The 26,921-nt window shown below is 47.9% G+C and overlaps 2 protein-coding genes across 11 annotated transcripts in view; one reads left to right on the top strand and one right to left on the bottom strand.

Annotated features, from left to right (window-relative positions):
- Positions 1-6,469, bottom strand: part of NGEF (neuronal guanine nucleotide exchange factor) — a 127,296-nt gene extending 120,827 nt beyond the window's left edge. For 2 of the 5 annotated variants that reach the window (XM_069585136.1, XM_069585144.1), the window contains exons 1-2: positions 6,247-6,425; positions 67-222 (exon numbers count right to left, since the gene is read on the bottom strand). The gene's annotated coding sequence lies outside the window, so the exon portion shown is untranslated. Of the gene's footprint in view, positions 1-66; positions 223-6,246 lie in introns of all 5 variants that reach the window. The other 3 variants (XM_069585129.1, XM_069585162.1, XM_069585153.1) reach the window with 3 other exon arrangements.
- A 17-nt stretch (positions 6,470-6,486) lies between these two features.
- The window catches only part of NEU2 (neuraminidase 2), a 49,453-nt gene continuing 29,018 nt past the window's right edge, over positions 6,487-26,921 (top strand). Inside the window, exons 1-2 of one of the 6 annotated variants that reach the window (XR_011256103.1) lie at positions 6,497-6,610; positions 25,826-25,929. Coding sequence is in view for 1 of the 6 variants with exons in the window: in XM_069585337.1 (XP_069441438.1) it covers positions 6,501-6,610 (110 nt within the window). In the remaining 5 variants the exon portion in view is untranslated. Of the gene's footprint in view, positions 6,611-25,825; positions 25,930-26,921 lie in introns of all 6 variants that reach the window. The other 5 variants (XM_069585348.1, XM_069585358.1, XR_011256102.1 and 2 more) reach the window with 5 other exon arrangements.

Genomic DNA, 26,921 nt, shown 5'->3' with positions numbered 1-26,921 from the left:
AATAAAACTGGAAGGAAAACATTTTTGGAGCATTAGGTTTTTGCCAGAAACAATGCCTTTACTCACCAAGAAATGTTTACTGGAGGAAAATAATCCTTGGATCCAACATGCTGACACGTCAAGGGAGACTTTGCTGGTGTGTGGTCTTCCCAGCTGACCCCTGGCAGGTGTGAATGGTGTGGTCAAGGGAGGGAGATCCTCAAAGCTGGACAAGCTCAGAGCCTGTGAGGAAGATTGGGTCAAGTCTTCAAAGAAAGCCTGTTCTCTTTAAGTCTAAGGGCTCTCGGGTACACCCTCCTGTTTTGTTCTCCATTCTCTAACTATTGTGAGCTGACAAATTCTCTTCCTATTTTTTTTTTTCCTGGCTGCTCTGCATGGTTTGCAAGAACTTGGTTCCCCAACCAGGGATTGAACCCAGGCCCTCAGCAGTGAGAACCCTGAGTCCTAACAACTGGACTGCCAGGGAACTCCCCCTCCCTACTACTTAAAATCAACTTGCATTTTGGAAAAAAGCATTCATTTTCTTGCTCAAGGCTTATTGGGATAATAGTAGTGAGAACCACACTTATTACTCATTGAGCAGTTCATCATCGATTCATTCGTCATCTCATGGAACACTCACAGTGAGCCTATATGATCATTACTGTCCGTGTCCCAAGTCCTCCATTTTCACAGTAGGGAACTCGGACGTTCAGAGAGGTTAACTGCCTCAGCCAAGGTCATACAGCCTGTACTTGGTGGAGGCAGCCTGGCTCTGGCAAGGTGGTTGAGAGTACCGTTTCTAAACTATTTCTCACTGCTTTTAATTTAGGACGTTCTCATTTAAAGCAAACAGCCTTTCCCAAGAAAACAGACATATGAGATTACAGAAAATTCAGAAAGAGATAAAAAGTAGGCATTGATCCAGCCTGGGCCCCAGTGGTTACACAAGTGTCACCTTGCCTGCCACGGCCTGTTAAAAGATGCTGCATATCTACCCATACTTCTTTATTTTGGCAGTTTCTGGGCTATTTCGCCAGTGGATACACAAATCAGCTTTGATAATGTTTTTGCAAGCATAGCTTAGGTGGGTCTGTTTATCTTTGATTGAGCATCAAGATGGCTTCATTCTGACCCCTAGCTGGCATCTCTCCCTGTTTTACCCTTGACTTGTAACCCGTATTAGCCAACTGCGAGTGACTTTGATCTCGGCTCTGAACTAATTCCAAAGAAGCCAGAAAACTGTAGCAAGTTAGTGCCAGAGGACGGCTCTGATATTTCAGACACCAGCAAAAATTGTCAACGTGCCAGATGCCTTTTAAATCCAGAAATAAAGAACCCCAAAATCATTTTTAAAGTTCAAAGCTAACTTCCTAAAAAGGACCTCGGCAGAAAAGAGGGCTTTTCTCCAGCATTCAAGAATCCACACAGGAATGTTGTTGTCACTCAGACGAGAGCAAAATATCTTTATAGATGTCCTCACTTTTATGAGCAGATTTACATCTAGAGAGCATCGTGAAAAACAAAGCCCATTATGCCAAGGCATTATAAATTTAAAATACTTGGAAGCTTTTTGTCCCATTAGTGGAATTTAATGGGAATCTGCTTTGGCTCAAGAATGACAAATGAATCAGCTGTGAACAGGAAATTGGGTTTTCTTTATCTACTTATTTGGACCTCAGTAAAAGGCAGCTGACAGGCCTGGAATGGAGGTGGGGAGCTTGGGAGAGGGGCAGGGGCTCTGATCATCTTATCGCATCTTATTGCTGCTGGCCCAGGGCAATCGGGCAGCAAACGCTGACCAGCTGAATGAGGGGTTCTCTGAGGAGTCAGTCCGCAAGGAACACACTGCTGGGGTGGTTTGAAACATGGAGATACGCAAGTCATACCAAGGGCTTCCCTGGCGGCTCACAAAGTAAAGAATCTGCCTTCAATGCAGGAGACCCAGGTTTGACCCCTGGGTCAGGAAGATTCCCTGGGGAAAGGAATGGCAACCCACTCCAGTTTTTTTGCCTGGAGAATTCCAAGGACAGAGGAGCCTGGCAGGCGACAGTCCGTGGGGTCACAAAGAGTTGGATATGACGGAGAGACTAGCACAAGCAGGTCATATAGACTAGCCCGTGGGATTGAGCAATGCTCCCCAAGTCAGCCACCCAGGACCGACCCTTGTCACTTCTGGACAGAGCCGAGGGGTCAAGGTCCTCAGGTCCAACTTGCCTGCTGGTTCCTCATCTCAGCTGGTCCCTGACCCAGTGGCTCCCAAGCATCTCTGACCTTTTTAAGGCATAGTCCAAGCTGCTTATCCACTGGAGGGCCCGGGTTTTGAAGGGTTTATTTCTGATAGGAAGTGAGTGAGGGAATGAAGTCGTTCAGTCGTGTCCGACTTTTTGTGACCCCCCTGGACCATAGCCTACCAGGCTCCTCCATCCATGGGATTCTTCAGGCAAGAATACTGGAGTGGATTGCCATTTCTTTCTCTAGGGGATCTTCCCAACCCAAGAATCGAACCTGGGTCTCTCACATTGCAGGCAGACGCGTTACCCTTTTAGCCACCAGGGAAGTTTCTGATAGGAAAGATAGTCATTAAATAATAATGAATCAATGTCCCATCTTAAGTTCCTCAAAGACCTGGATAACTAGTGGTCAGAACTCCTGGCTGTGGGAGACACCAGCGCTGTTGCACAAACCACCAGCCAGAAGTGAAGGAGTCCAGAAGTGAGGAGTGGGTGCCCCTGAGACGCGCTGGCCATATAGACCCCTGCTGTGATCTCCGGGAGAGCATCCGGGTCTGGGCTTCATGGGCTGGGGCCACCCCCCTCCACCTTCCTCTTGCGCTAGCAAACCTTTTCCATGAGGATCCTTTAAACAAAACTCCTGCTTCCCCAGGTCAATGCCTCTGCCTCTGCCATTCTCAGGCCCTGCAGGGCTCCCATTTCACTTTGTTGAAACCCTGCTATTCCTTCCTCGGGAATGTGTTCTATGTAATAGAATGCTATTTAAAGAACTTGCAACATTCAATAAGGGTAAAGTGTGAAAAAATGACTACTTTATTTTCCAAGAGAGATTTACTTCATCATATACGAAACTATTCTCATCAGCTCTTCTTCTCTTGTAGAATAACTAAGAAGGGATGTAAGGTTGTTTAATGATGCTCAGTTCAAAGGCCGCCTCCTCCATGCAGGCCTCCCTGATAGCCCTCTGATGATTCCCATTACTTTCCCTTCTGAAGGTAAGGCCTATTAAGGTAGAAAGATTGAGAGATGGCTTGACCCAGACCACCAGGTCATTAATCAGCCACCTGAGATTCTCCCAAAGGAAACCCACTAAGGGATGCTCTAGACATACGCCCCCTCTTTTGTGCTCAAGGCTTTTGCCCAGACCCAGTCTGGTCTCCCCGGGAGCTGGGCTTTAAGAACCTCTATTAGCCAAAGAAAGGAGTCAGGCTGACAGTTTTCCCTGGGTATGTGCTGAATATCCAGAGGCAGAGCCCAGCCCACTGAGCTCGACGGCTCCAAAGTTGGGGAAAGGGAGCCCAAGGTGCAAATTCCTCCTGCAGCCAGGCTGCTGTGCTCTGGCAGTGCCCCAAAGGTGCCAAGAGGGGGGTTCTGGAAAGAAACAGCCCACAGGCTCAGAGATGTAACTCCCTGCTTGGTCGGTCAAAACACCTCTCAGCCCCACGACCCCACACCCATCCTTGTATTTGGGGGTGGGGCGCTCTGTGCCCCCTTCATGTAGGAGGAGCCTCTGTCCTGGTTCTCCTCTGCCAGCCTGAGGGCAGCCCTGGTGCCGTGTGTGCCCCCAGCTCCTCTCTAAAGTCTCACCTGCCCCAGGTGCTTGGCGATGATTCGATGAAAGAACAAAGGAAGGGCTTCCACCTTCCTAGGGTGATGCTGGTAACTTTAGAGCGCCAGTGCTGACCCCTGCTTAGGGAGGCGATGGGCTCTCGGACGTGGGGAAAGGACTCGTCCTAGGAGTTGTGCTGTCTGATGTGGGGCTGGTGGGTCGCCGGCCGCTGAGACGAACAGTGGCTGCAGTGTAGATGGTGGAACCAGCAGGCACAGCGACTAGACCCCGCCTCCTTCCCTGGGCTGGTTTGTCCACCAGTGTAAGTTTCCTGGGCTGCTTTTACAGAGGCCAGAGACGTCTCCCATGGGCAAGTTCTGAAAGCAATGATCTTCCTTCTTCAGTGATCTCTGATCACATGACCTCCTGCCTTTCCTGTAGGGAGCCCCTTCCAGGGAGGGTTTTCAAGACAATGTGGACCCCAGGAAGGGGTAGAGTTGAGGAAGGGGTCAAGGAAGATGGTCTATTGAGTGTTTTCACAGACCAGAAAGCCTAAGACACTTCCCAGGTATCCTGGTTTCTACTGCTGCAAGGCTAAGCAGAGACAAGGCAGCCAGGGTAGGAGCAGAACGGGAAGAGGAAATCTGAGGGCAAGAGCCAAGCGGGAGAAGGTGTGGGAGGCCAAAGGCGCAGCAGGGGGCAGGCACGTTGGGACATTCCCACCACAGGCATTTTTCCAGCCACCATGGGCAGAACTCGGCAGAACTGTCACAAGTCCCAGTCTGGTTTAGCCAGGGACTGTGAACATCCCGGATTTTATTTAATTGGCATGTTCGATTCTGTGCAACCCTACGGACTGTATGTAGCCCACCAGGCTCCTCTGTCCATGGAATTCTCCAGACAAGAACATTGGGGTGGGTTGCCATTCCTTTCTCCAGGGGATCTTCCTGACCCAAGGATTGAATCCCGGTCTCCTGCATTGCAGGCAGATTCTTTACCCACTGAGCCACCAGGCCTCTTTTTAATTTATGTTTCGGGGTTTTTATTTGCTAGTGTAATTCATAAGCTAGATCTTTTTTATTGAGGTATAGTTGATTTACAATGTTGTATTAGTTTCAGGTGTTCAGCAAAGTGATTCCACTATGCATAAATATATACCTATTGTTTTCAGCTTTTCCCCCTTAGAGGTTATTATAAAATATTGACTCTGTCTCTACAGTCTGTTCTTGTTGTTTACCTGTTTTATATGTAGTAGTGTGTGTCTATTAATCCCCAGTTCAGCCCTCCCCTTCTTTTCCCCTTTGGTATAACCACAAGTTTGTTTTCTATTAATATGTCTGTGGGTCTATTTCTATTTTGTATATATGTTCATTTGTATCATTTTTTTTTTAGATTTCACGTATAAGCAGTATCATATGATATTTGTCTCTCTGGGCTTACTTCATTTAGTATGATAACTTCATGATCCATCCACGTTGCTGCAAATGACCACCCAAAACTTTAAACCACGGTTGAGAAGAACAATCTCCCGAAGGTTGCCGCATCTGAGAAGCCTGTGTCCCCAGACGTTTGAATTGCACCAGGCACTGGCTGGATGCCTGCCAGGGGTGCAAGTTCAGCAGGTGGGAGACTGGGGCCTCTGAGATGGGACCCTGAGCAGCAGGTGCGGAGGCAGGGGAGCAGCCTCGCAGACAGCACTCCCCTCACCGCTGTGACTTCCGTCCCCCGCGTGTGCTCCCTGACCCTGAGACTCGAGCCACGGGAACGTAGTCATCTCAGTTTGTTTAGCCCTTCACGGTTTACATGTACATTTATTTTTAGGGCTGGAGCCACGGGCGTGTGACCCACGCAGTCACAGGAGACCGTGGCCATAGAAGGACCCCTCACTTGGTTTAACACTCTGCAATTGCAGTTCTTAATCATGTTAACATGCTTAATTCTTGGAATTCTTAGTAATGCTTGATCAAAGTGAAAGCGAAAGTCGCTCAGTCATGCCCGACTCTTTTTGACCCCATGGACTATACAGTCCATGGAATTCTCCAGGCCAGAATACTGGAGCGGATAGCCTTTCCTTTCTCCACGGGATCTTCCCAACCCAGGGATCGAACCCAGGCCAAGGGGCTCCCTTAATCATTTCTCATGGGGCCCCACAACTTCTGCGGCCCGTCATGTTCATTATCTCACTTGTTCCTGAAGCCTTCACAGGAGAAGAGCCTGGAAGGAGTTGTTACCCCAATTCCCAGGTGGTGAAACTGAGTCCCAGAGGGGAGAATGGTGAAGCCAAGGTGAGTGAGAGACCCAGGGCTGGGCTGTTTTCTCTCTTGAAGCTCCTTCTCAGTGAAGGGTTAAGTGGGCTTGCCTTTCCCTTCACTCACCTGCCTGGGGTCTTGCCGATGCTGCCCTGGCTGCAGCCCGCTTTCCATCCCATTTCATCTCATTTCATTACCAAAAAACCAAAACAAAACACTCAGACCATGTGCTTACCTGCCAGGGAGGAGCTCCTGGGGTTAGAGCCCCCTGGACGGCTCCAGTTCTTCTGCCCTGTGTCCTGTCGGGGTTTCAGAGTCGGGGGTGTTCTTGGACTCCTCCGCTCCCTGAAAACCTGCAGCCGGAGACTCTGACCTCTACTGGAAAGGGCTCCCCGGGAAGCATTCCTGACCTTCAGACTCGCCTGGCCGCGCGCTGGCCCTGTGCCCGTGACAATCACTTCCTGCCTGGGTGTTTACCTTCCTGCGCCCATGGGCCCAGCCAGGGTGGCGGCCCCACACCTGAATCAGAGGCCGTGCAGGAGGGAAGGTGCTACCCATGGTGAAGGCCAGGAGCAGCTGGTGCTGCAACCGGGCGCAAGGTAAGCCTGGTGGTCCCGTGACACCTGGTCCCCCAGCCCACAGTCTTGGCCAGGCAGCCCCACAGGCAGCTCCATCTAAGACTTGCAAAAGGTTGCACATGACGTCATGACTCAGCTCAATCCCTTCCAGGCAGGGACCCTCGCTGCCTCACGCCAGACCTTCCTCTGTTGCTGTTACTATTGCTGTTGTTGTCGCTAATTCGCTGAGGGTCCCTTGGACTGCAAGGCGATCAAACCAGTCAATCCTAAAGGAAATCAGTCCTGAATATTCCTTGGAAGGACTGATACTGAAGCTGAAGCTCCAATACTTTGGCCACCTGATGGGAAGAGCCAACTCGGGAAAGACCCGGATCCTGGGAAATATTGAAGGCAAAAGGAGAAGGGGACAACAGAGGATGAGATGGTTGGATGGCATCACCGACTCGATGGACATGAGTTTGAGCAAGCTCCGGCAGTTGGTGATGGACAGGGAAGCTTGGCGTGCTGCAGTCCATGGGGTCACAAAGAGTTAGACATGGCTGAGAGACTGAACAACAACCTTCTATTCAGTGATAGGTCCTGGGCTAAGTACTTTTCTTTTTTGCTGCCCTGGGTCTTAACTTCAGCCCGTAGGATCTTCATTGCCATGTGTGGGATTTTAATTGTGGTGTGTGGGATCTAGTTCCCTGACCAGGGGTTGAACTTGGGCCCCCTGCTTTGAGAGTGCAGAGCCTTAACCACCTGGGAAGTCCCTGGGCTACATACTTTACACAACTGTTTTATGTAATCCTTGTGCTAGCCCTGTGAGCAGAGAATTATGCCCATTTTAAAGACACAGAAACAAAGGTCCAGAGAAGCTGATCATCTGGTCCATAGCCCTACAGCTAGTAAGGTGGGAATCCAGGATTCAAACCCCATCTAATCAGTACCAAAAGCTGGGCTCTGAACCATTGCCATCATCTGTCAAGTTTAATTGCCATCATGTCCATTTTTAATTTAAACTCAAATCAGCTGCTGTATTAGCTGTCTGTATGCTGGCAACAAACTAACCTAAGATGCAGTGGCTTGAAGCAGTACGCATTTGCTGTGTCACGGTTTCTGTGAACCAGGAGTCAACACCACTTGGATGGGTTCTCTGCTCAGGGTCCCTCACAGGCTGCAGTCCATGCGCCGGTGGGCTGGGGACCGCATCTCAAAGCTCCCATGGGTAGGCTCTCCCTTCACGTTCATGAGCTTGCTGGCAGCATTCAGTTCCTGCCGGCTCTTGAACCTGAGGGTCTCAGCTCCTAACTGACTGTGGGCCCGAAGCCCCCACAAAGGCCCCTCCTCCGTGGCAGCTTATCTCCGGGGTGGGTAACAGAGTCCAAGAAGACAGAAGTCATAGGCTTTGTAGCCTACTCACACCAGTAACATCCCTTCACTGTCATGATATGCTACTCACTGGGAGGAAGTCATCAGGTACAGCCTGCATTCAGAGGTAGGGGGTCACACAGAGGCATGAATCCCAACATAAAGGAATCGCTGAAGGCTGTTATACCCAGAGTCCGAGTCCCCAAAACTGAGAGAATAAGACGTCCACAGCAATGCAAAATCATGAAGGGGTTTTTATTTCTATCTGGAGCTCGGGCTCCCGCCTCATCCAACGCAGTGGAGTGGAGCAAGGAGCCCTGAGCCCAGATTTACAGCAGCATTTATAGGTTTTAGAACAGAGAGTTGGCAAGGGCTGATTGGCTGCAGGAGTTTCCTAGTATTTACTAATTGGCTAATCTTTATTGGCTGCAGGGTTTCCTGGTATTTACTAATTGGCTATTGGCTGCAGGGGGATGTCTTTTACGTCCTGATAAACTCAAACCAGGTTTCGGGGAGTATGCTGATTAGACAAGTCCTGGCATCCGAGGGGATGACCTTACTGGGCCATGACTCAGCCTTTCCCGTGAGTCCTACCTTAGTCCCGGAAACCTATCATGGTGTTTGTTAGGTCCCAACTTTCCCCCCATCCTTTGATCATGGAGAGGAATCCTCCTCTTCATTCTGAGACATTGTCTGACATTGTTTTCTCAGCATCATCACTTGAACTGTACTGATATGTTCTTTTTCCAAAGGTCCAAGGTCGAAGAATAAATCTGGCCACCAAGTGTTGGGGGGGATTCCAGTAGTCGAATTGAGTACCTCGTGGGTTAGTGCATTACGAAGCGTCCAGGTGATCTTAGCAGGTTGATGTGGGTTAGCACCAGCCGTTCCGGAGTGGAGAAGGAGGGCCACCAACAGGAGAGTCAGGGGGATTTGTCTGGGGCCAGCTGGCGGACGAGCGTCATTTTTAAGGGGTTGGTGGGATGCGGCGTCGCCTTCCATTCTTTTTGGGCCTTTTCTTGTTCCTCTGGGGTGGCACGACGCACGTGGTTGCAGTGCACCCAGGGTCCAATTCTGGCCACCTTTAGGGCAGTGGGGGTGGTAAGGAGAACAACATAGGGGCCCTTCCATCTTGGCTCTAAGGTTCTTGACTGGTGTCTCTTAACCCAGACCCAATCTCCCATGCCTGTATCATGGGACGGGATGGTTCCTTTACTCTGGCCCTCATGAACTTCTTGTCTCAGTGACCAGATACGTTTATGCACTTTACTTAAAGCCAGCATCTCTTGTTGGAACGTGCTAGCGAGAGAGATGGTTTAGTCTTTCCCTCAAACACTGAACAAATGGGGGGTGGACTTCCATATACAATTTCAAAGGGAGTCAAACCTAGTTTATAGGGGGTATTGCTTGCCCGAAAAAGCGCAAAGGGAAGGAGGGTTACACAGTCCCCACCAGTCTCTATTGCCAGCTTTGTTAAAGTTTCTTTTAGGGTCCGATTTATTCTTTCTACTTGGCCTGAGCTCTGGGGACTGTACTCGCAATGCAGCTTCCATTTGGTCCCCAGGGCTGAGACCAGTCCTTTAACAATTTTGCTCACAAATGCAGGTCCATTATCAGAGCCAATAGATGCCGGCAGCCCAAACCTAGGTATTATCTCTTCTAGGAGCTTCTTAGCCACTATTATTGCTGTCTGCTTTTTAGTGGGGTAAGCTTCTACCCACCCAGAAAATGTATCAACCAAAACTAACAGGTAACGATAGCCATACTTGCCTGGCCTTACCTCTGTAAAATCTATCTCCCAATGCTGTCCCGACCTTTCCCCCAATATCTTACACCCGTGTGCTGTCCTTTTCCTGGTCTCATCATCTGACAGGCCTTGCAGGTGCGGACATGTCCTGTATGGTTTTCTTTTGTCGGGGAAACCACAGCTGCGCTGCTTGTAGAAGCGTCAGTCTTTTTCTCTCCCAAATGGGTGGTTTGATGTAAATGGGTACAGAGATGTCTGCCCAGGTCGGCAGGAAGCAACAGGTTGTCATTCTGGTCCCGATACCCTCTGTCCTTGCCCGCAGGGCGGTTGGTGTTATCCTGCATCCAGCTTAAATCGGAGGGGGAGTAAATGGGGCTTGAGGGGAGAGTCCCCATCCCCGGCGGTGATAATCCTACAGCCAGCACGTGAGCTTGGCAGTATCCAGCGGCCACTGCGCGGGCTGCTGCATCGGCAGCACGGTTGCCTCGGGCCCTGGCATCTTCTCCTTTCTGGTGTCCTGGGACATGTACTATGGATACCGCCCGGGGCAAGTGGACCGCTGCCAAGAGTCTGTATTTCAGGTAGGTTCTTAATCTCTTTTCCCTCTGCCAGCAAGAACCCCTGCTCTTTATATATAGGGCCTTGAATATGCACGGTGCCGAATGCATACCGGCTGTCAGTGTAAATGGTGATCTTTTTTCCTTTCGCCCTCTTTAGTGCTTGTATCACAGCTATCAATTCTGCTTTTTGGGCAGATGTTCCAGGGGGCAAAGCCTCGGCCCAGACGACCCTCCCAGTGTCATCTACTATGGCTGGCCCTGCTTTTCTCTGCCCATCCTTTATATAACTGCTCCCATCTGTGAACCATATCAGCTCATTGTCCTTTAATGGTATGTCGCTGAGGTTTCTTCGTATGGCGGTTACCTCAGCCAATACTTCAACACAGTCATGGAGAGGCCCATCCTCCTCCGGGATGGGCAAGAGAGTAGCAGTATTTAGAAAACAAGGTGTCTGAAAGTGTATCCAGGGAGCATCTAACAGCAGGGCTTGGTCATGGGTTAAGCGAGTGTTAGAAATCCACTTACCCGGTGGCTGTTTGAGGATCCCCTCTATGGCATGGGGAGTGTAGACCAGGAGGTGCTGTCCATAAGTCAACTTGTCGGCGTCATGGACAAGGAGAGCAGCGGCCGTGATGATACGGAGACAGGGCGGCCATCCAGCAGCTACCGGGTCCAGCCGTTTAGAGAGGTATGCCACAGGCCGCCTCCAAGGTCCCCATTGCTGTGTCAGGACTCCCTTTCCCACTCCCTGCTTTTCACCCACAAACAGTTGAAATGGCTTAGCCGGGTCAGGGAGAGCTAGGGCTGGGGCTTCCAGTAACACCTGTCGAAGTTCCTGAAATGCCTGCCTCATTGGCTCAGTCCAAGTCCAGTTCTTATTTTCTCTACTTACTTCGTCTAGAGGCCGGGCCTTTTCAGCAAACCCCAGGATCCATAGCCTGCAGTACCCAACAGTCAGTCCCTAAGAACTCCCTCACTTGCCGAGGAGTCGTTGGCTCGGGGATCTATAAAATAGTCTCTTTCATAGCCTGAGTCAACCATCTTTGCCCCTGTTTTATTTTGTACCCCAAGTAAACGACTTCCTGTTCAGCAATTTGGGCCTTCTTTGCACTTGCCTGGTACCCCAATGTCCCCAGAGTCTGAAGGAGGTTGCCTGTGGCCTCTAGGCATGCCTCCTTGCTAGTAGCGGCCAGCATGGGGTCATCCACATATTGCAACAGGACAACGTGGGGGTGGCTAGTCCGGTACTCCCAGAGGTCCTCACCTAGAGCCTCGTTGAACAATGCCGGAGAGTTTTTAAATCCCTATGGAAGGCAAGTCCAGGTCAGCTGTCCTACAGTTTGACTGTCTTCGTCAGTCCACTCGAATGCGAAGATCTCTTGGCTCTGGGGGGCTAGAGGCAAACTGAAAAAGGCATCTTTTAAGTCCAAGATTGTATACCAGATGTAGTCTGGTGGCAAGCCGCTCAGGAGGGTATATGGGTTAGGGACAGTGGAATGAATGTCACTCACCCGTTTGCTGACTTCCCAAAGATCTTGGACGGGTCTAAAGTCTGTTCCCCTGGGCTTTTTCACAGGCAGCAGGGGAGTATTCCATGGGCACCGGCACTTTTTAAGAACCCCTACCTTCAGGAGGCGCTGTATGTGTGGCGTGATTCCTTGCCGGGCCTCCTGACTCAGGGGGTGCTGCTTTACCTTCACAGGGGTAGCATTTGCTTTTAAATCAACAATGATGGGAGGTCTTTGTTTTGCCGGTCCTACTCCTGCAGACTCGGCCCAGGCCAGAGGGTATTTTTGGATCCATTGTAGCATAGCCGGGTCCAGAGCTGCAGGGGGGTTTGGTGAATATAGTCTGTATTCATCTCTCAGTGCCAGGAATAAAACATGAATTGGTTGTCCAAGTCCATCTGTGACTGATATCCCTCCAGAATCAAAGTGAATTTGTGCATTGACTTTGGAAAATATGTCTCTTCCTAATAAACGGGCCGAACATTCCGGGATCACCAGAAATGAGTGGGGCACCCGTTGGGCTCCCAAGTCCACTTTTAGTTTAGTAGTCCAGTAATATCATTTTGTCCCGGTGGCTCCCTGGACCAAGCTAGTCTTCTTGGACATCGGCCCGAATTTTTGATTGAGGACCAAGTATTGGGCTCCCGTATCCACCGTGAAGCCGACCAGTTTCCCCTCCACATTAATAGTTACCCAGGACTCAGGGAGGGGTGCCGGGCCCCGACCCCCCTAATCACTATCTCCTCCTGCATATAAGATGTGGGTACCCGAGGGAGACTCTTCTTTCCTTACAGTCCTTTTTTTCAGGTTTCTCTTGGGGCACTCATTTTTCCAGTGCCCTTGCTCTTTGCAATAGGCACATTGGTCTCTCTTTAGGGTCGGTCTGGCTGGTTTCTCCCTTCCTTTCGGCTGGGTGTCTCGAGTCTTCCGGGAATCAGGTCCCAGTCTCGTCCCCGCAAAGAAAATTTGAGCCAGCTCTTTCTGATTTCTTCAGTTTTCCTTAGCTCTAAATTCCCTTTCCTCCCGTCTAATTTGTTCCTCCCTTTCTCTCTGTTATTAAACACTTTCTCAGCTGCCCTCACCAGATCCTGTATTGACTGTTCTCCCAGCCTCTCTATCCTCTGTAACTTCCTCCTGATATCCGGAGCTGCCTGATTAACAAAGGCTAGCAAGACTGCTGTGCGTGACTCATCAGCCTGAGGGTCCATGGGCGTATACTGCCTGAAAGCCTCCATTAACCTCTCTAAAAAGGCTGCCGGGCTCTCATTTGGCTCCTGTCTTATCAAATTTACCTTAGACAAATTCGTTGGTTTCCTGGCGGCTGCCCAGAGGCCAGCCATCAGAGTCTGGCTGTACACTCAGAGACGCTCCCTACCTTCAGCGCGTTCAAAATCCCAGTTCGGTCGCATCAAAGGAAACCCCTCCTCGATTAGGTGGGGCTGCGTGGTGGGTCTTCCGTTCACTCCTGGAACATGTTTTCATGCTTCCGATAGAATTTGCTCCCATTCCTCCGTGGTGAAGAGCACCTGCAACAGCTGCTGACAATCATCCCAAGTAGGATTGTGAGTAAACAGGATAGAATCTAAGAGATCAATCAGACCTTGGGGTTTTTCGGAAAAAGAAGGGGTTTGAGTTTTCCAGTTATATAAATCACTCGTAGAAAACGTCCAGTACTGGTATGTTCGCTCTCCACCGGGATTTGCTGGCTCCACCCGGACAGGGAATGCCTGCACGGTGGATGAAGGAGCCTCCCGGCTTCCATCCTTTGAGTCCTTCCGCGAGTTCCTTGGGCCGGCCCCCCTCCCATGGCGGAGCCGAGGGTTCTGGGTCCCTCCTTTGATCCACAGCGACACCTGTGGTACCTGCGGGGGCAAGGGTGGCTGCATATATGGGGGAGGTGAGATCTCAGTGTCTAAGTCAATCAGGCTAGGATATAAAGAGGATTCCTGGAGTATCAGCTTCTTCTTCTGACTCTCCCGATCTTCATGGTCAGTCATTACAGACAAAGGGGTGGAAGAGCTTTGACCCATAACAATGGAGCTCACAATGAACACACAAAAAAACGAAAATGGAGCCGGCACACAAAGGCGAGAGACAGAAGAGAAGCAAATACCGGCCGAAAACACAGAACTAGGTCTCTCCCGGGTTACTGCTGTCTTGCTTCCCAGTGTCATCTCACTGAAGGGCGTCCACTGCCCACCAGATTCGGAGTCGGGAGAGACATTCCTTCCCACTCCCTCACCGAACCAGCTGCCTTCCAGCGCGAATGCTGGGCCCCGGTCTTATGCTGGCTGCCAGTTGCCTTCCAGCCCGCTCACTGGGCCTCGGTCTTACACTGGCTAGGATGACTAATTCACCTCTGATTAGGCCTAACAAGAGCCAGCTGCCTTCCAGTGCGTATGCTGGGCCTCGGCCTTACGCTGGACTTAACCAGACTTAATACCGGTGTTCAGATATCTTTCCTCCTAGTGAGGAAACCCCCTCTACTGGGAAAGTGTTATTCTTCCCAGTTAAAGGGATCCCGGATGAGCCCCCAAATGTTATGCCCAGAGTCCGAGTCCCCAAAACTGAGAGAATAAGACGTCCACAGCAATGCAAAAGCATGAAGGGGTTTTATTTCTAGCTCGAGCTAGGGCTCCCACCACATCCAATGTAGCAGAGTGGAGCAAGGAGCCCCGAGCCCAGATTTACAGCAGCATTTATAGGTTTTAGAACAGAGAGTTGGCAAGGGCTGATTGGCTGCAGGAGTTTCCTAGTCTTTACTAATTGGCTAATCTTTATTGGCTGCAGGGGTTTCCTGGTATTTACTAATTGGCTATTGGCTGCAGGGGGATGTCTTTTACGTCCTGATAAAGTCAAACTAGGTTACGGGGAGTATGATGATTAGACAAGTTCTGGCATCCGAGGGGATGACCTCACTGGGCAATGACTCAGCTTGTCCCGTGAGTCCTACCTTAGTCCCTGAAGCCTATCATGGCGTTTGTTAGGTCCCAACAAGAGCCAGCTTTGAAAGCTGTCTATGACAGCCCTCTGATTACTGTGAGATTATGGTTTCAGTTTTCCCTCTGAAAGCTAAATAGACTTGGTCTTTTATCCATCCATCCATTAAGCCATCCACCCACCCACCCAGCCATCCAATCACTCATCCATCCATCCATCCACCTATAGACCCACTTATCAATCCACCCACCCAGCTACCCACCCATCCATCCATCCACACACCCTTTCATTCATTCAACAAACATTTGAGCAGGACACTATAAATCAAATCCCATATTAGGCCCAGCAGATACCAGAATGAATGAAATTATTCCTTCTGCCCCTCACTGTCCTCAATGACCAAAGGTTCCCAGTGGAGCTTTCACATGTGTGGGGTCTGAGGGAATGTCTGTTGTTCAGGAGGATCTGTTTTCTTTCCTTCATCCGCCACCCTCCTGAGAGTCCTCATCCTCCAGCTCTCTCTCCATCACCGTCTCATGCATTCAGAAGACCTATTTTAAGCTCCTCCTAAGTACACAGTGTTATGATGGCAGGGGCACGCATGCGCATGAGTGACAGTGTGCCTGTAGATCTGATTTTCTTGGCTGTCTTCTTCCCTTCTTTCTCATTGTTCTGTTTTCCTGTCTCCCCTCAGGTCCTAAGGGAGACCAGGCCCTCAGCGTTTTGGAGACACTTCTTCCTTGCCATGTAAATGCAGAGCCCAGCTCAGAGGTGCCTGCAGTCCTGCTGGTGGGGGGCCTGGTGGAGCAAGGGCGGTGGGGCAGGAATTGGCGCCACACTCCCAGGAGGGCAGGGCCAGAGGGCACAAGAGGAATGTGGGCCCTGGCTTCACCTGCCTGTGGACCCTGTCTCCTGCCCCTGCCTCCTAGGATCCAGGGTTGGCTGAGCAAACTCCAAGAAGAGGGCCTATGGGATGCTGTCTGGAGTTGCCAGGCAGATGCCTAGATGGGCTGGAGTTCTGAGTCTTCTATGCAGGAGACCGTTCATTTCATACACTGATGAGCACCGAGGGGGTGAAGGTACTTGCCCTAGGCACTGGGGCTACTGCTGGAAGCCCCTCAAAAATGGATCCAGTTTCTTTTTACCTTCTCCACCACATCTCCTCGCTTCAGAATAGATGCCGTCAACTCTCACCTGTACCACTGCACATCCTTTAAACAGATCTCCTGGCTTCAGGCTCTCCCAGTTCCTCCTGATCCTCTCCACTGCATCTACTCAGCATGCCATGCGAGTCTGCGGATACAGTCCCGAACCTGTCACTTCCCTGCTCCAAAACATTTTATGTAACCTCAGCTCACAGTTTCTTGCAGAATCCTTCTAGAAAATGTTCTCTTTACATACCATTTCCCTCTCTCTCATACACACACACACACACACACACACACACACACACACACACACACACACATACTCACACACCCCTATATCCTTTGTTTTACTTAGGCAGGACCACAGTATGCACATATTGCTCTGTATCTATTTCTTGGTAGTTTTCCAATTCAACACACTTTAAATTCTTCACTGTTTTTCTAATTGTCCACTGCTCTACTGTGGAAGTATTTGGGATAAAACTGAGTGTCATAGATTGAATGTGTCTCCACCCCCAGCTCGAATTCATATGTTGAAACAATTCCTCGATGAGATGATATAGAAGATGGGGTCTGTGGGAGGTGCTGAGGTTGTGAGGAACCCAAGTGTCCTTAAAAAGGGATCCCAGATAGCTCACTTGCCACTTCCACTAGGTGAGATACAGAGAGAAGACGTTCATCTATGAACCAGGAGGAGGGCTCTTGTGCATGTAAGTCGCTTCCATCGTGTCTGACTCTTGCAACCTTATGGACTGTAGTCCACCAAGCTCTTCTGTCCATGGGGATTCTCCAGGCAAGAATATTGGAGTGGGCTGCCATGCCGTCCTCCAGGAGATCTTCCTGACCCAGGGAAAAAACCTACATCTCGTTATGTTTCCTGCAATGGCAGGCGGGCTCTTTACCGCTAGCACCACCTGGGAAGCCCAAGAGAGTTCTCACCAGACATCAAACCTACCAGTATCTTGATCTTGAATGTCCCAGCCTCCAGAACAGCAAGAAATAAATTTCTGTCTCTTATAAGCATCTCAGTCTATGGTGTACAGAAAGCCTGAATGTACTGACACTGAGAAATCCCTTTCAAAAACTGGGATGCCCTTGACCAGAGCTTTTGTGGTATTTTCTGGGCAATCAGTTCAGTTCAGTCGTTCAGTAGTGTCTGACTCTTTGTGACCCCATGGACTGCAGCACACCGGGCTTCCCTGTCCATCACCAACACCTGGAGACTGCTCAAACTCATGTCTATCAAGTTGGTGATGCCATCCAACTATCTCATCCTCTGTCATCACCTTCTTCTCCTACCTTCAATCTTTCCAGCATCAGGGTCTTTTCCAATAAGTCAGTTCTTTGAATCAGGTGGCCAAAGTTTTGGAGTCTCAGCTTCAGCATCAGTCCTTCCAATGAATATTCAGGACTGATTTCCTTTAGGATGGACTGGTTGGATCTCCTCACAGTTCAAGGAACTCTCAAGAGTCCTCTTCAACACCATAGTTCAAAAGCATCAATTCTTCAGCACTCAGCTTTCTTTATAGTTCAACTCTTACACCCACACATGACTACTGGAAACACCATAGCTTTGACTTGATGGACCTTTGTTGGTAAAGGAATGTCTCTGCTTTTTAATATGCTGTCTAGGTTGGTCACAGCTTTTATTCCAAGGAGCAAGCATCTTTTAATTTCATAGCTGCAGTCACCATCTGCACTGATTTTGAAGCCCTCCCAAAATAAAGTCTCCCACTATTTCCATTGTTTCCCCATCTGTTTGCCATGAAGTCATGGGACCGGATGTCATGATCTTAGTTTTCTGAATGTTGAGTGTTAAGTCAACTTTTCCACTCTCCTCTTTCTTTTTCATCAAGAGGCTTTTTAGTTCCTCTTCACTTTCTGCCATAAGGGTGGTGTCATTTGCATATCTGAGGTTACTGATATTTCTCCTGGCAATCTTGATTCCAGCTTGTGCTTCTTCCAGCCCAACATTTCTCATGATGTACTCTGCATAGAAGTTAAATTAGCAGGGTGACAATATACAGCCTTGATGTACTCCTTTCTCGATTTGGAACTAGTCTGTTGTTCTACATCCGGTTCTAACTGTTGCTTCTTGACCTGCATATAGATTTCTTAGGAGGCAGGTCAGGTGGTCTGGTATTCCCATCTCTTGAAGAATTTCCCACAGATTGTTGTGATCCACAGTCAAAGGCTTTGGCATAGTCAATAAAGCCGATGTTTTTCTGGAACTCTCTTTTCCTTTTCAATGATCCAGTGGATGGTGGCAATTTGATCTCTGGTTCCTCTGCCTTCTCTAAATGCAGCTTCAACACCTGGAAGTTCTTGGTTCATGTACCTTTGAAGCCTGGCTTGGAGAATTTTGAGCAATACTTTCCTAGCAGGTGAGATTAGTGTAATTGTGCAGTAGCATGAACATTCTTTGGCATTGCCTTTCTTTGGGATTGGAATGAAAACTGACATTTTCCAGTCCTGTGGCCACTGCTGAGTTTCCCGAATTTGCTGGCATATTGAGTGCAACACTTTCATAGCATCATCTTTTAGGATTTGAAAAAGCTCACCTGAAATTCCATCACCTCCACTAGCTTTGTTCATAGTGATGCTTCCTAAGGCCCATTTGACTTTGCATTCCAGGATGTCTGGTTCCAGGTGGGTGATCACACCATCATGGTTATCTGGGTCATGAAGATTTTTTTTGTATAGTTCTTCTGTGTATTTTTGCCACCTCTTGTTGATATCTTCTGCTTCTGTTAGGTGCATACAATTTCTGCTCATCTTTGCATGATTTCTGGGCAACAATTTTTGGTAAATCATTCATGGATTTAATCATCATAAACCAATTATTTTAAAGTAGTTGTTATAATTGTTCATTAGCAGAAGTTGAATATTCAAGTGTAGTAATTTTAATTCATTGTAAGAGGACTTCTTTTAAGATTAATAAGTTACTGTATTGAGTTTGCTGTTGGGGGTGGGGGAGGGAGAGGCAGTTAAAAGATTGAGGTTAAAAAAAATGTTGTGGTTATTTTAAAAAATATTTGAAGTATATAGAGGTGGGCATCCAGTTCTGGTCAAGAAAAAGAAGTGAGCTGAAGCAGGAATTATTGCTATAATATTTATTGACTGCACCCAGGCCAGGTTTTGTTCTAAGCACCTTACATGAATTGTCTTGTTTAGTCATCATTAAAGTCCTATGATGAGAAGGCCAGACATGTAAACATTAAATATTAGTAGCTTGTCCAAGATCACATGAAATTTCCTAGACACACAGAAATGCTGGAAAAAATATAAAATCATATATATGTGATATAAATATATATTTGGTCCCAAGAGCAAGAAAGATAAATAATCTTTCATGTCCAGTGCCTTAAATAAATACGTTATTCTTAAGTCATTCTATATCTACCTCAGATGTATCATTTTTTAGGGACTGTTACTTGCATGGCCAGAGGGACTCTCACTTCCATGTTGATCTTTTAATTTAACAGCTATGAGGGGATAAGAGTCAAAGCCTTTGGACCTGAACACAGCAAGAAGTTTAGAGAGAAATTATGGCTCAGAAATTTTTTTAAAATGTACAGGCCATGAATAGAAATAAAATCCTCTAGAAACTGAGGATAATTTGGTTTTGCACATGTAGCCCAAACTTTCACCACTCACGGAGAACAGAAAGTCTAAGATAGAAACTGAGAGAGACAGTTGAGAAACAGTGAACCCTTGAGACTTACACAGGGACACCTAGGGAAGGCATTCACAATCCGGGGCACTAGTGGGAACAACTCCACCACCACACCCAGAAGGGTGTCCCCACTGAGGGTGAGCTCACACACACAAAATTATAAAATATCTGGGCAAGTCCAATATGAAGGAAAGTATCCCACAACAATAAGAGAGTTGACCCATGGGGAAATGGAAGTACTAGAATATAAAAGACTTAAAAAATAAGTATCCTTAGGTGCTTAAAGAAATAAAGGAATAAAATCTATAAAACAAGAATAAGAAATCATGTTTTTAAAGCTAAGATGTTACTTTCTAGATCAATTTTAGGTTCACAGCAAGATCCAGTGGAAAGTACAGAAAGTTCCCATATGCCTTTTGGCCCCCATTCATGCACAGCCTCCCCCATTATCAACCTTCCACCCTGCCAGAGCAGGGCCTTTGTTATCACTGATGAACCTGCACTGACATGTCATAATCACCCCCAAGTGCATAGTTTACTTTATAGTTCACACTTGGTTTTGCATAGGCTTGGACAAATGAATAATGACATATGTCTATCATATGATATCATACAGAGTATTTTCACTGCCCTAAAAATCATCCATGCCTCTCCCATTCATTACCTACCCCTGTTTCCGTGAGGCCTGGCAACCACTGGCCTTTTTACTGTCTCCCTAATCTGCCTTTTCCTGAATGTCATATAGTTGGAATTATACAGTATGTAGCCTTTTCAGACTGGCTGCTTTCACTTAGTAATATATATTTAAGGTCCCTCCATGTCTTTTCAAAGACTTGTTGGTTCATTTCTTTTTAGTGCTGAGGAAATTAATTTTTTTTAAAAAAAAGTGAATTCAAAGAACTAAGTAGAAATCACAGAAATAAAAAACATTGCATTAAAAAAAATCTTAGCTAGGCACGATTTTAGATTTAGTAATTTGGAAGGTATATCTGAGAAAATCACACAGAATAAAGCACCAGGAGGCAAAGAGATGAAAAATAAATCAAAAGACATTTGGTGACTAAATCAAGAAAACTCAATTTGCATTTAATAGGCTGTTCTGAAGGAGAGAAGAGAGGTTGGGAAAAAGGCAGCGTTCAAAGCATGAATGACTGAGGGATTTTTCAGAACTGAAGAAAGACACACGTTCTGAGTTTGAGAAACTGTGCTGAGTCCTAGACGAGGTAAATAAATTCATGCCTGGACGAGCCGTACTGGGATTGCAGAACATGAAAGAGAGAGGAGAGTCACGAAAGCCAGCAGAGAGGAAACGGACTACATTCAAAGCTCTGATGGCCCTGCCAAGCCAGGCGCCCCCTGCACCCACCGTCTCCATACAAGCTCGTCTCTGGGCATCCTCTCCCACCTTCTCCAGCAGAGGAGCCCGCTGGGTGCTCTGTGCTCGCCTGCTGAGGTCTTCCAGCTTTGCCGTGTACAGTTGGGTCCTCCCGGCCCGGGCCGGGCCCAGGAAGTCTCCAGGCCTCCTTCTGTCCTCGCCTCTCCCCTCGCCTCTCTCCGCCTGGCACCGCCGTACCCCCGTCTTCACTGGCCTCTGTTCCCTGTGGGCTCAGCTGGTTTCCCCACATAAATAAGAAGCGCTCGGAGCTCTGGGAGCATCTCTGTGGTCTCCCTCTCCATCTCCTGCCCAAGTGAGCGTGGCTACATAAGATGTGTTGAACAAATACTTTTGAACCCTTCATCAGTCAGTCCTTTGGAGCCAAATGTAAGCTGAATTTGCATGCTGAGTCAAGTCCATTTTTACAGGTTCTTTAGGCCCTTTTGAAAGCCTATTTCCCTACTTGATGATCTGGCCAGAATGAAGTTAATAGGCATTATCCAGCCACATTTAAAGCCTTTCACTTTATATTTACCATTATTTTTAACCTAATAATAAAATCCATGTGTGCCTGAAACAGTACAAGGAAGTAAATAAACATCATTGGTCATTCTCCTGGTAAACATTAATTACTGAAAATATTTATTTATTCATTCTAAATTCAACAGACATTTACTAAATATCTATTTTATTCCAAGTACCATGCTAAGTTTTGGCAGTGTAGCAATACATATTTTTCATAGGGTTTTTTTTATTTTTAATGTTAATTTTGAGTAGACAATATACACATTTACAAGAGTGGGATCCTGTCTTATATACTGTCATGTATCCTATTTTTTATACTTTACACCATCCCAGCATCACACATTGTCTAGTCTTCAAAGCATGATTTTAATTAATTGGTGCCTTGGGCTTCCCTGTTGGCTCAGTGGTAAAGAATCTACCTGCCCCTGCAAGAGACGAAGGTTTAATAACTGAGTTGGCAAGATCTCCCGGAGAAGGAAATGGCAACCCACTCCAGAATTCTTGCCTGGAGAATCCCATGGACAGAAGAGCCTGGCGGGCTACAGTCCACGAGGAAGCAAGAGTCAGACATGACTGGGTGACTAAACAGCAATACCCCATTTTATTGATATGTCACAGTTTCTGCAATGAGTCATTACTCCTGCACTTAACGCATTTTAAAGAACCCCTTTCTGCATCCCAGTGAATTAGCAGGAGAAAAACAAGAAGGTAAAGGCATCCACTTCAAGGGGATTCGTGAACGTCCGGTGGAGAGTGAATCAGAGCTGGAGGTGCGAGTTCACTGGACCTTCATGTGGGCTGGATTTTGGGTGGGGCTTTCAAAGATAAACTTTGAAGCCAGGTGACCTTGTCTTTGAGAACTAATGAGAGGCCAGACCAGAGCAGGGACAAGAGGGCCCAGAACCAGGAGCTGACCTCCCAGGAGAGAGGTGACAAGGTATGTCTGCACTTGACTGTGAGCTAAAGATGCTGAGAAAGGACTGTGTCCAGAGAAGGGAGGGGGACTCCCTCCTCTGTGTGTCCAGAGGCATTACAGAGACTGCCCTCACCCCGGGTCTAGACTGAGGCAAGAAAGCACTTTGACCTGAATGGGGCTGCCTTTTGACATTTCTAATTCCTGCAGCCTCCCCTATAATGGTTATGAACTGGGGTGATAAGGGTTATATCTTCTGGCTTGGGCCAGCAAATGACTCATCTTCATGGCCCATGGAGCCTTAGGCTTGGTTGCGGTGGGTACAGAAGGAAAGGGCTCCTTGCCTGGCACTAGCATCTAGCGGGTCCCTGCCATATGCCAGATGCTGGGCTAAGAGATGTGGATGACTTTTCACATGTAATCCTCACATCATCGGCTCTGCCTGGGAAGGTGGCACCAGCCATTCACTTGACTGACGAAAAGCACTTATGGCTCATCAGTGATGCATCAGAAATGCTCTTTGTCTAAAAATTCTTTTTCACTGGAGTCTGGTTTATTTACAGTGTTGCGTTAGTTTCAGGTGTGAAGCAAAGTGACTCAGTTATATATTTACATATATCTGTCATTTGTAGCTACTTTTCCCATGTAGGTTATTACAGGGTATTCAGTAGAGTTCCCTGTGCTATACAGTAGGTCTTTATTACTTATCTATTTTATAAATTATATGCAGAGATGATGCTGTTAAAGTGCTGCACTCAATATGCCAGCAAATTTGGAAAACTCAGAAGTGGCGACAGGAATGGAAAAGGTCAGTTTTCATTCCATCCCAAGGAAAGGCAATGCCAAAGAAGGATGTTCAGAATACCGCACAATTGCACTCATCTCACATGCTAGCAAAGTAATGCTCAAAATTCTCCAAGCCAGGCTTCAAAGGTACATGAACCAAGAACTTCCAGATGTTGAAGCTGGATATAGAGAAGGCAGAGGAACCAGACATCAAGTTGCTAACATCCACTGGATCATCGAAAAAGCCAGAGAGTTCCAGAAAAACATCTACTTCTGCTTTATTGACTATGCCAAAGCCTTTGACTATATGGATCACAACAAACTGTGGGAAATTCTTCAAGAGATGGGAATACCAGACCACCTGACCTGCCTCCTGAGAAATCTGTATGCAGGTCAAGAAGCAATAGTTAGAACTGGACGTGGAACATCAGACTGGTTTTAAATTTTGAAAGGAGTACTGCAAGGCTGTATATTGTCACCCTGCTTATTTACTTATATACAGAATACATCATGAGAAGCATTGGGCTGGATGAAGCACCAGCTGGAATCAGATTTCTGGGAGAAATATCAGTAACCTCAGATATGCAGATGATACCACCTTATGACAGAAAGCAAAGAGGAACTAAAAAGCCTCTTGATGAAAATTAAAGAGGAGAGTGAAAAAGTTCGCTTAGAACTCAACATTCAGAAAACTAAGATCATGGCATCCGGTCCCATCACTTCATGGTAAATTCATGGGGAAACAGTGGAAACAGTGACAGACTTTATTGTTTTGGGCTCCAAAATCACCGCAGATGGTGACTGCAGCCATGAAATAAAAAGATGCTTTCTCTTTGGAAGAAAAGCTATGACCAACTTTGACAGCATATTAAAAAGCAGAGATATTACTTTGTCGACAAAGGTGTGTCTAGTCAAAGCTATGGTTTTTCCAGTAGTCGTTACAGATGTGAGAGTTGGACAATAAAGAAGGCTAAGCACTGAAGAACTGATGCTTTTGAACTGTGGTGTTGGAGAAGACTCTTGAGAGTTCCTTGGACTGTGAGGAGATCCAACCAGTCCATCCTAAAGGAAATCAGTCCTGAATATTCACTGGAAGGACTGATGCTGAAGCTGAAACTCCAATACTTTGGTCACCTGATGTGAAGAACTGACTCACTGGAAAAGACCCTGATGCTGGGGAAAATTGAAGGCAGGAGGAGAAGGGGACGACAGAGGATGAGATAGTTGGATGGTATCACCAACTCGATGGACATGAGTTTGAGTAAGCTCTGAGAGTTGGTGATGGACAGGGAGGCCTGGTGTGCTGCAGTCCATGAGGTCACAAAGAGTTGGACATGACTGAACGACTGAACTGAACTGATTAATATATATTTGTATTTTTATATATTTTATATGAAGTTTATATATTATATCTATATATATCTATTTCTAAATGGCTTCCTAGGTGGCTCTAATGGTAAAGAACCCACCTGCCAATACAGGAGACATGAGCTGTGACAGTTGCTCAATCGCGTCCGACTCTTTGCAACCCCATGGGCTATTCAGTCCATGGAATTCTCCAGGCCAGAATACTGGAGTGGGTAGCCATTCCCTTCTCCAGGGTATCTTCCAAACCCACAGATCGAACCCAGGTCTCCCACATTGTAGGTGGATTCTTTACTGTCTGAGTCAACCAGGAAGCCCAAGAATACTGGAGTAGGTAGCCTATCCCTTCTCCAGCAGATCTGCCCGACCCAGGAATCAAATGGGTCTTCTGCATTCTTTACCAATGGTAGATTCTTTACCAACTGAGCTACCAAGGGACAAGAGACATGGGTGCGATTGCTGGGTCTGGAAGATCCCCATGGACAGAGGAGCCTAGCAGGCTACGGTCCATGGAGTCAGACACAAGTGAAGCGACTTAATACACACCAAGTTTATATACTTTATATTTCATATATAGTTGCATGTATATGTCAATCCCAATCTCCCAATTTATCCCTCTCCACTCCCTTACACCCTGGAAATCATAAGCGTGTACTCTATGTTTGTAACTCTATTTTGTATTCGTTTTGTGGATAAGATCATTTGTACCCTTTTAAAAAAATATTTCACTTGTAAGCAATATCATAGGATACTTGTCTCTCTCTGTCTGACTTCATGTGGTCTGATAATCTCTAGGTCCATCTAGAAACACTCTGGATTCTGGGTGATAGTAGCCCACGAGGTGTCTGGTCTGCACTCATGCAAGCTTGGAGCCCACTGTGCTATTTTAATTTTTCAGAGGAGGAAACTGAGGTCCCAAGAGGTCAGGAAGTCCCACTCACCCAGCTGCAGAGCCCGAAGGGGAGCTGTGTCCTCCCAAGCTCCAACCCCTCCACTTCCCTATTGCTGCCCTTCCAGACCCTCCCGGGCCCTAGTTTCATTCAAGGGGCGAGCTTGGCTCAGGCTTCCTGTGGCTCATTCTGATTCAGCAAGACTGTGGAGCGAACTAGGCAGATTGCTTCCTGACTCATGAGAGGCAGCATCCTAACTAGGTCAAGGCTGGGCCTGCACACTGGGAGCAGGTGAGTGGGCGGAGAGGTCCCTGCCTCCCGTAGGTGTTTATAGGCACAAGCTCGACAGAGGCGGCCTTGAGGCTCCAGGTGAGGATGGAGGATAAGAGAGTTGCCCTGTTCTAGAAGCTAGGTCCCCACGGCCTCTGCTCACACCCCTGTCTTCCCACCCAGATCCTTGGGATCCAAATTGGAACACGCTCCTCGAGGCACAACTTTCTCAACTAGTTGATCCACCTGTTTCTTTGTTGGCATAAGTCAGAGCTCTTCTGTACCAGGTAATCGTGGAGTGAGGGTGGGATTCTTGGGGATGCTCAAGGCCATGGTGATTTTAAAGATCCGGCCAGCTCATGGCCCCTCAACCCCTAGATAACAGCATCTGCTCTGTTCTCAGGGTGTCCAGAGGACATGTCAGATGGGAAACATGGGGAGAAGGCTCATCTCAGGAGAGCCCCTAATTCTGCCCATGATTTATCAATGGTCTGAACTTGCAGATCGATGCTCAGGGGCAGGGTGTGGAGAGATGTCCTCTCATTTTGGGATGGGAATCTTGGCAAGCTGGACCTGAGCAGAAGTGTTGGGGTCCTCTGGAAGTGTGGTCTTTTTAGGAGAGGCTGCCCAAGCTTCAGGCTCCTGCCCCACTGCCTGGCTCTGCCAGTGTTGTTGGCAGATGAGGTGCCCACTGCTGCCTGCTTTGGAGAGGGGCATTATTTCAACATGGTAGCCAGGAGCAAATGTTCTACCCCAACCTGCCCCAAAGTCAAGGCTCTTCCTCTGGGAAGGCTGCAGGGTCCTCTCTCCTGCTCCCCAGATTTACTGGCTCTCATTGTTTTGGGCTCCCGGAGGGCAGGGACTAGGACCCATTTGTTCACCTGTTTCTTGGCACACAGAAGGGACACACAGGATTTATAAACTGTGAAAGCATCTTCTGAAAGTGGGCAAGTGAATGCTGGTGGCAGGGCCCCTGGATCTGGATGGTGCCTGTGAGGTTATGTTCCCAATGGGAGAGGGAGAGAGGCAGGCAGGGATCCTCTACTGCTGGCCTTTTTCTGAGCAAGGCTTTCAGGCCTCAGGGTCCTGGCTGTATGTCTTTTGCTGGGCAGTCCCAGTGGTTAGGACTGCAGGTTCTGGAATCCAGCAGAGCCAGGCCAAATCCACCTGCTGCCTCCCTGATCTACTTCTCAGCATCCCTGCTTCTGAGATGCCATGTGGAAACAAGTGAGTGTCAGTTATAAGATGTTTTTCTCTGGGCTCAGCACCCACAAGGCCA

The sequence above is a fragment of the Ovis canadensis genome, chromosome 1 (genome assembly GCF_042477335.2).
Source record: "Ovis canadensis isolate MfBH-ARS-UI-01 breed Bighorn chromosome 1, ARS-UI_OviCan_v2, whole genome shotgun sequence".
NCBI classification, from domain to species: domain Eukaryota; kingdom Metazoa; phylum Chordata; class Mammalia; order Artiodactyla; family Bovidae; genus Ovis; species Ovis canadensis.
Note: the sequence above shows the minus strand (reverse complement) of the source record. Positions and strands in the feature narration are given on the sequence as shown.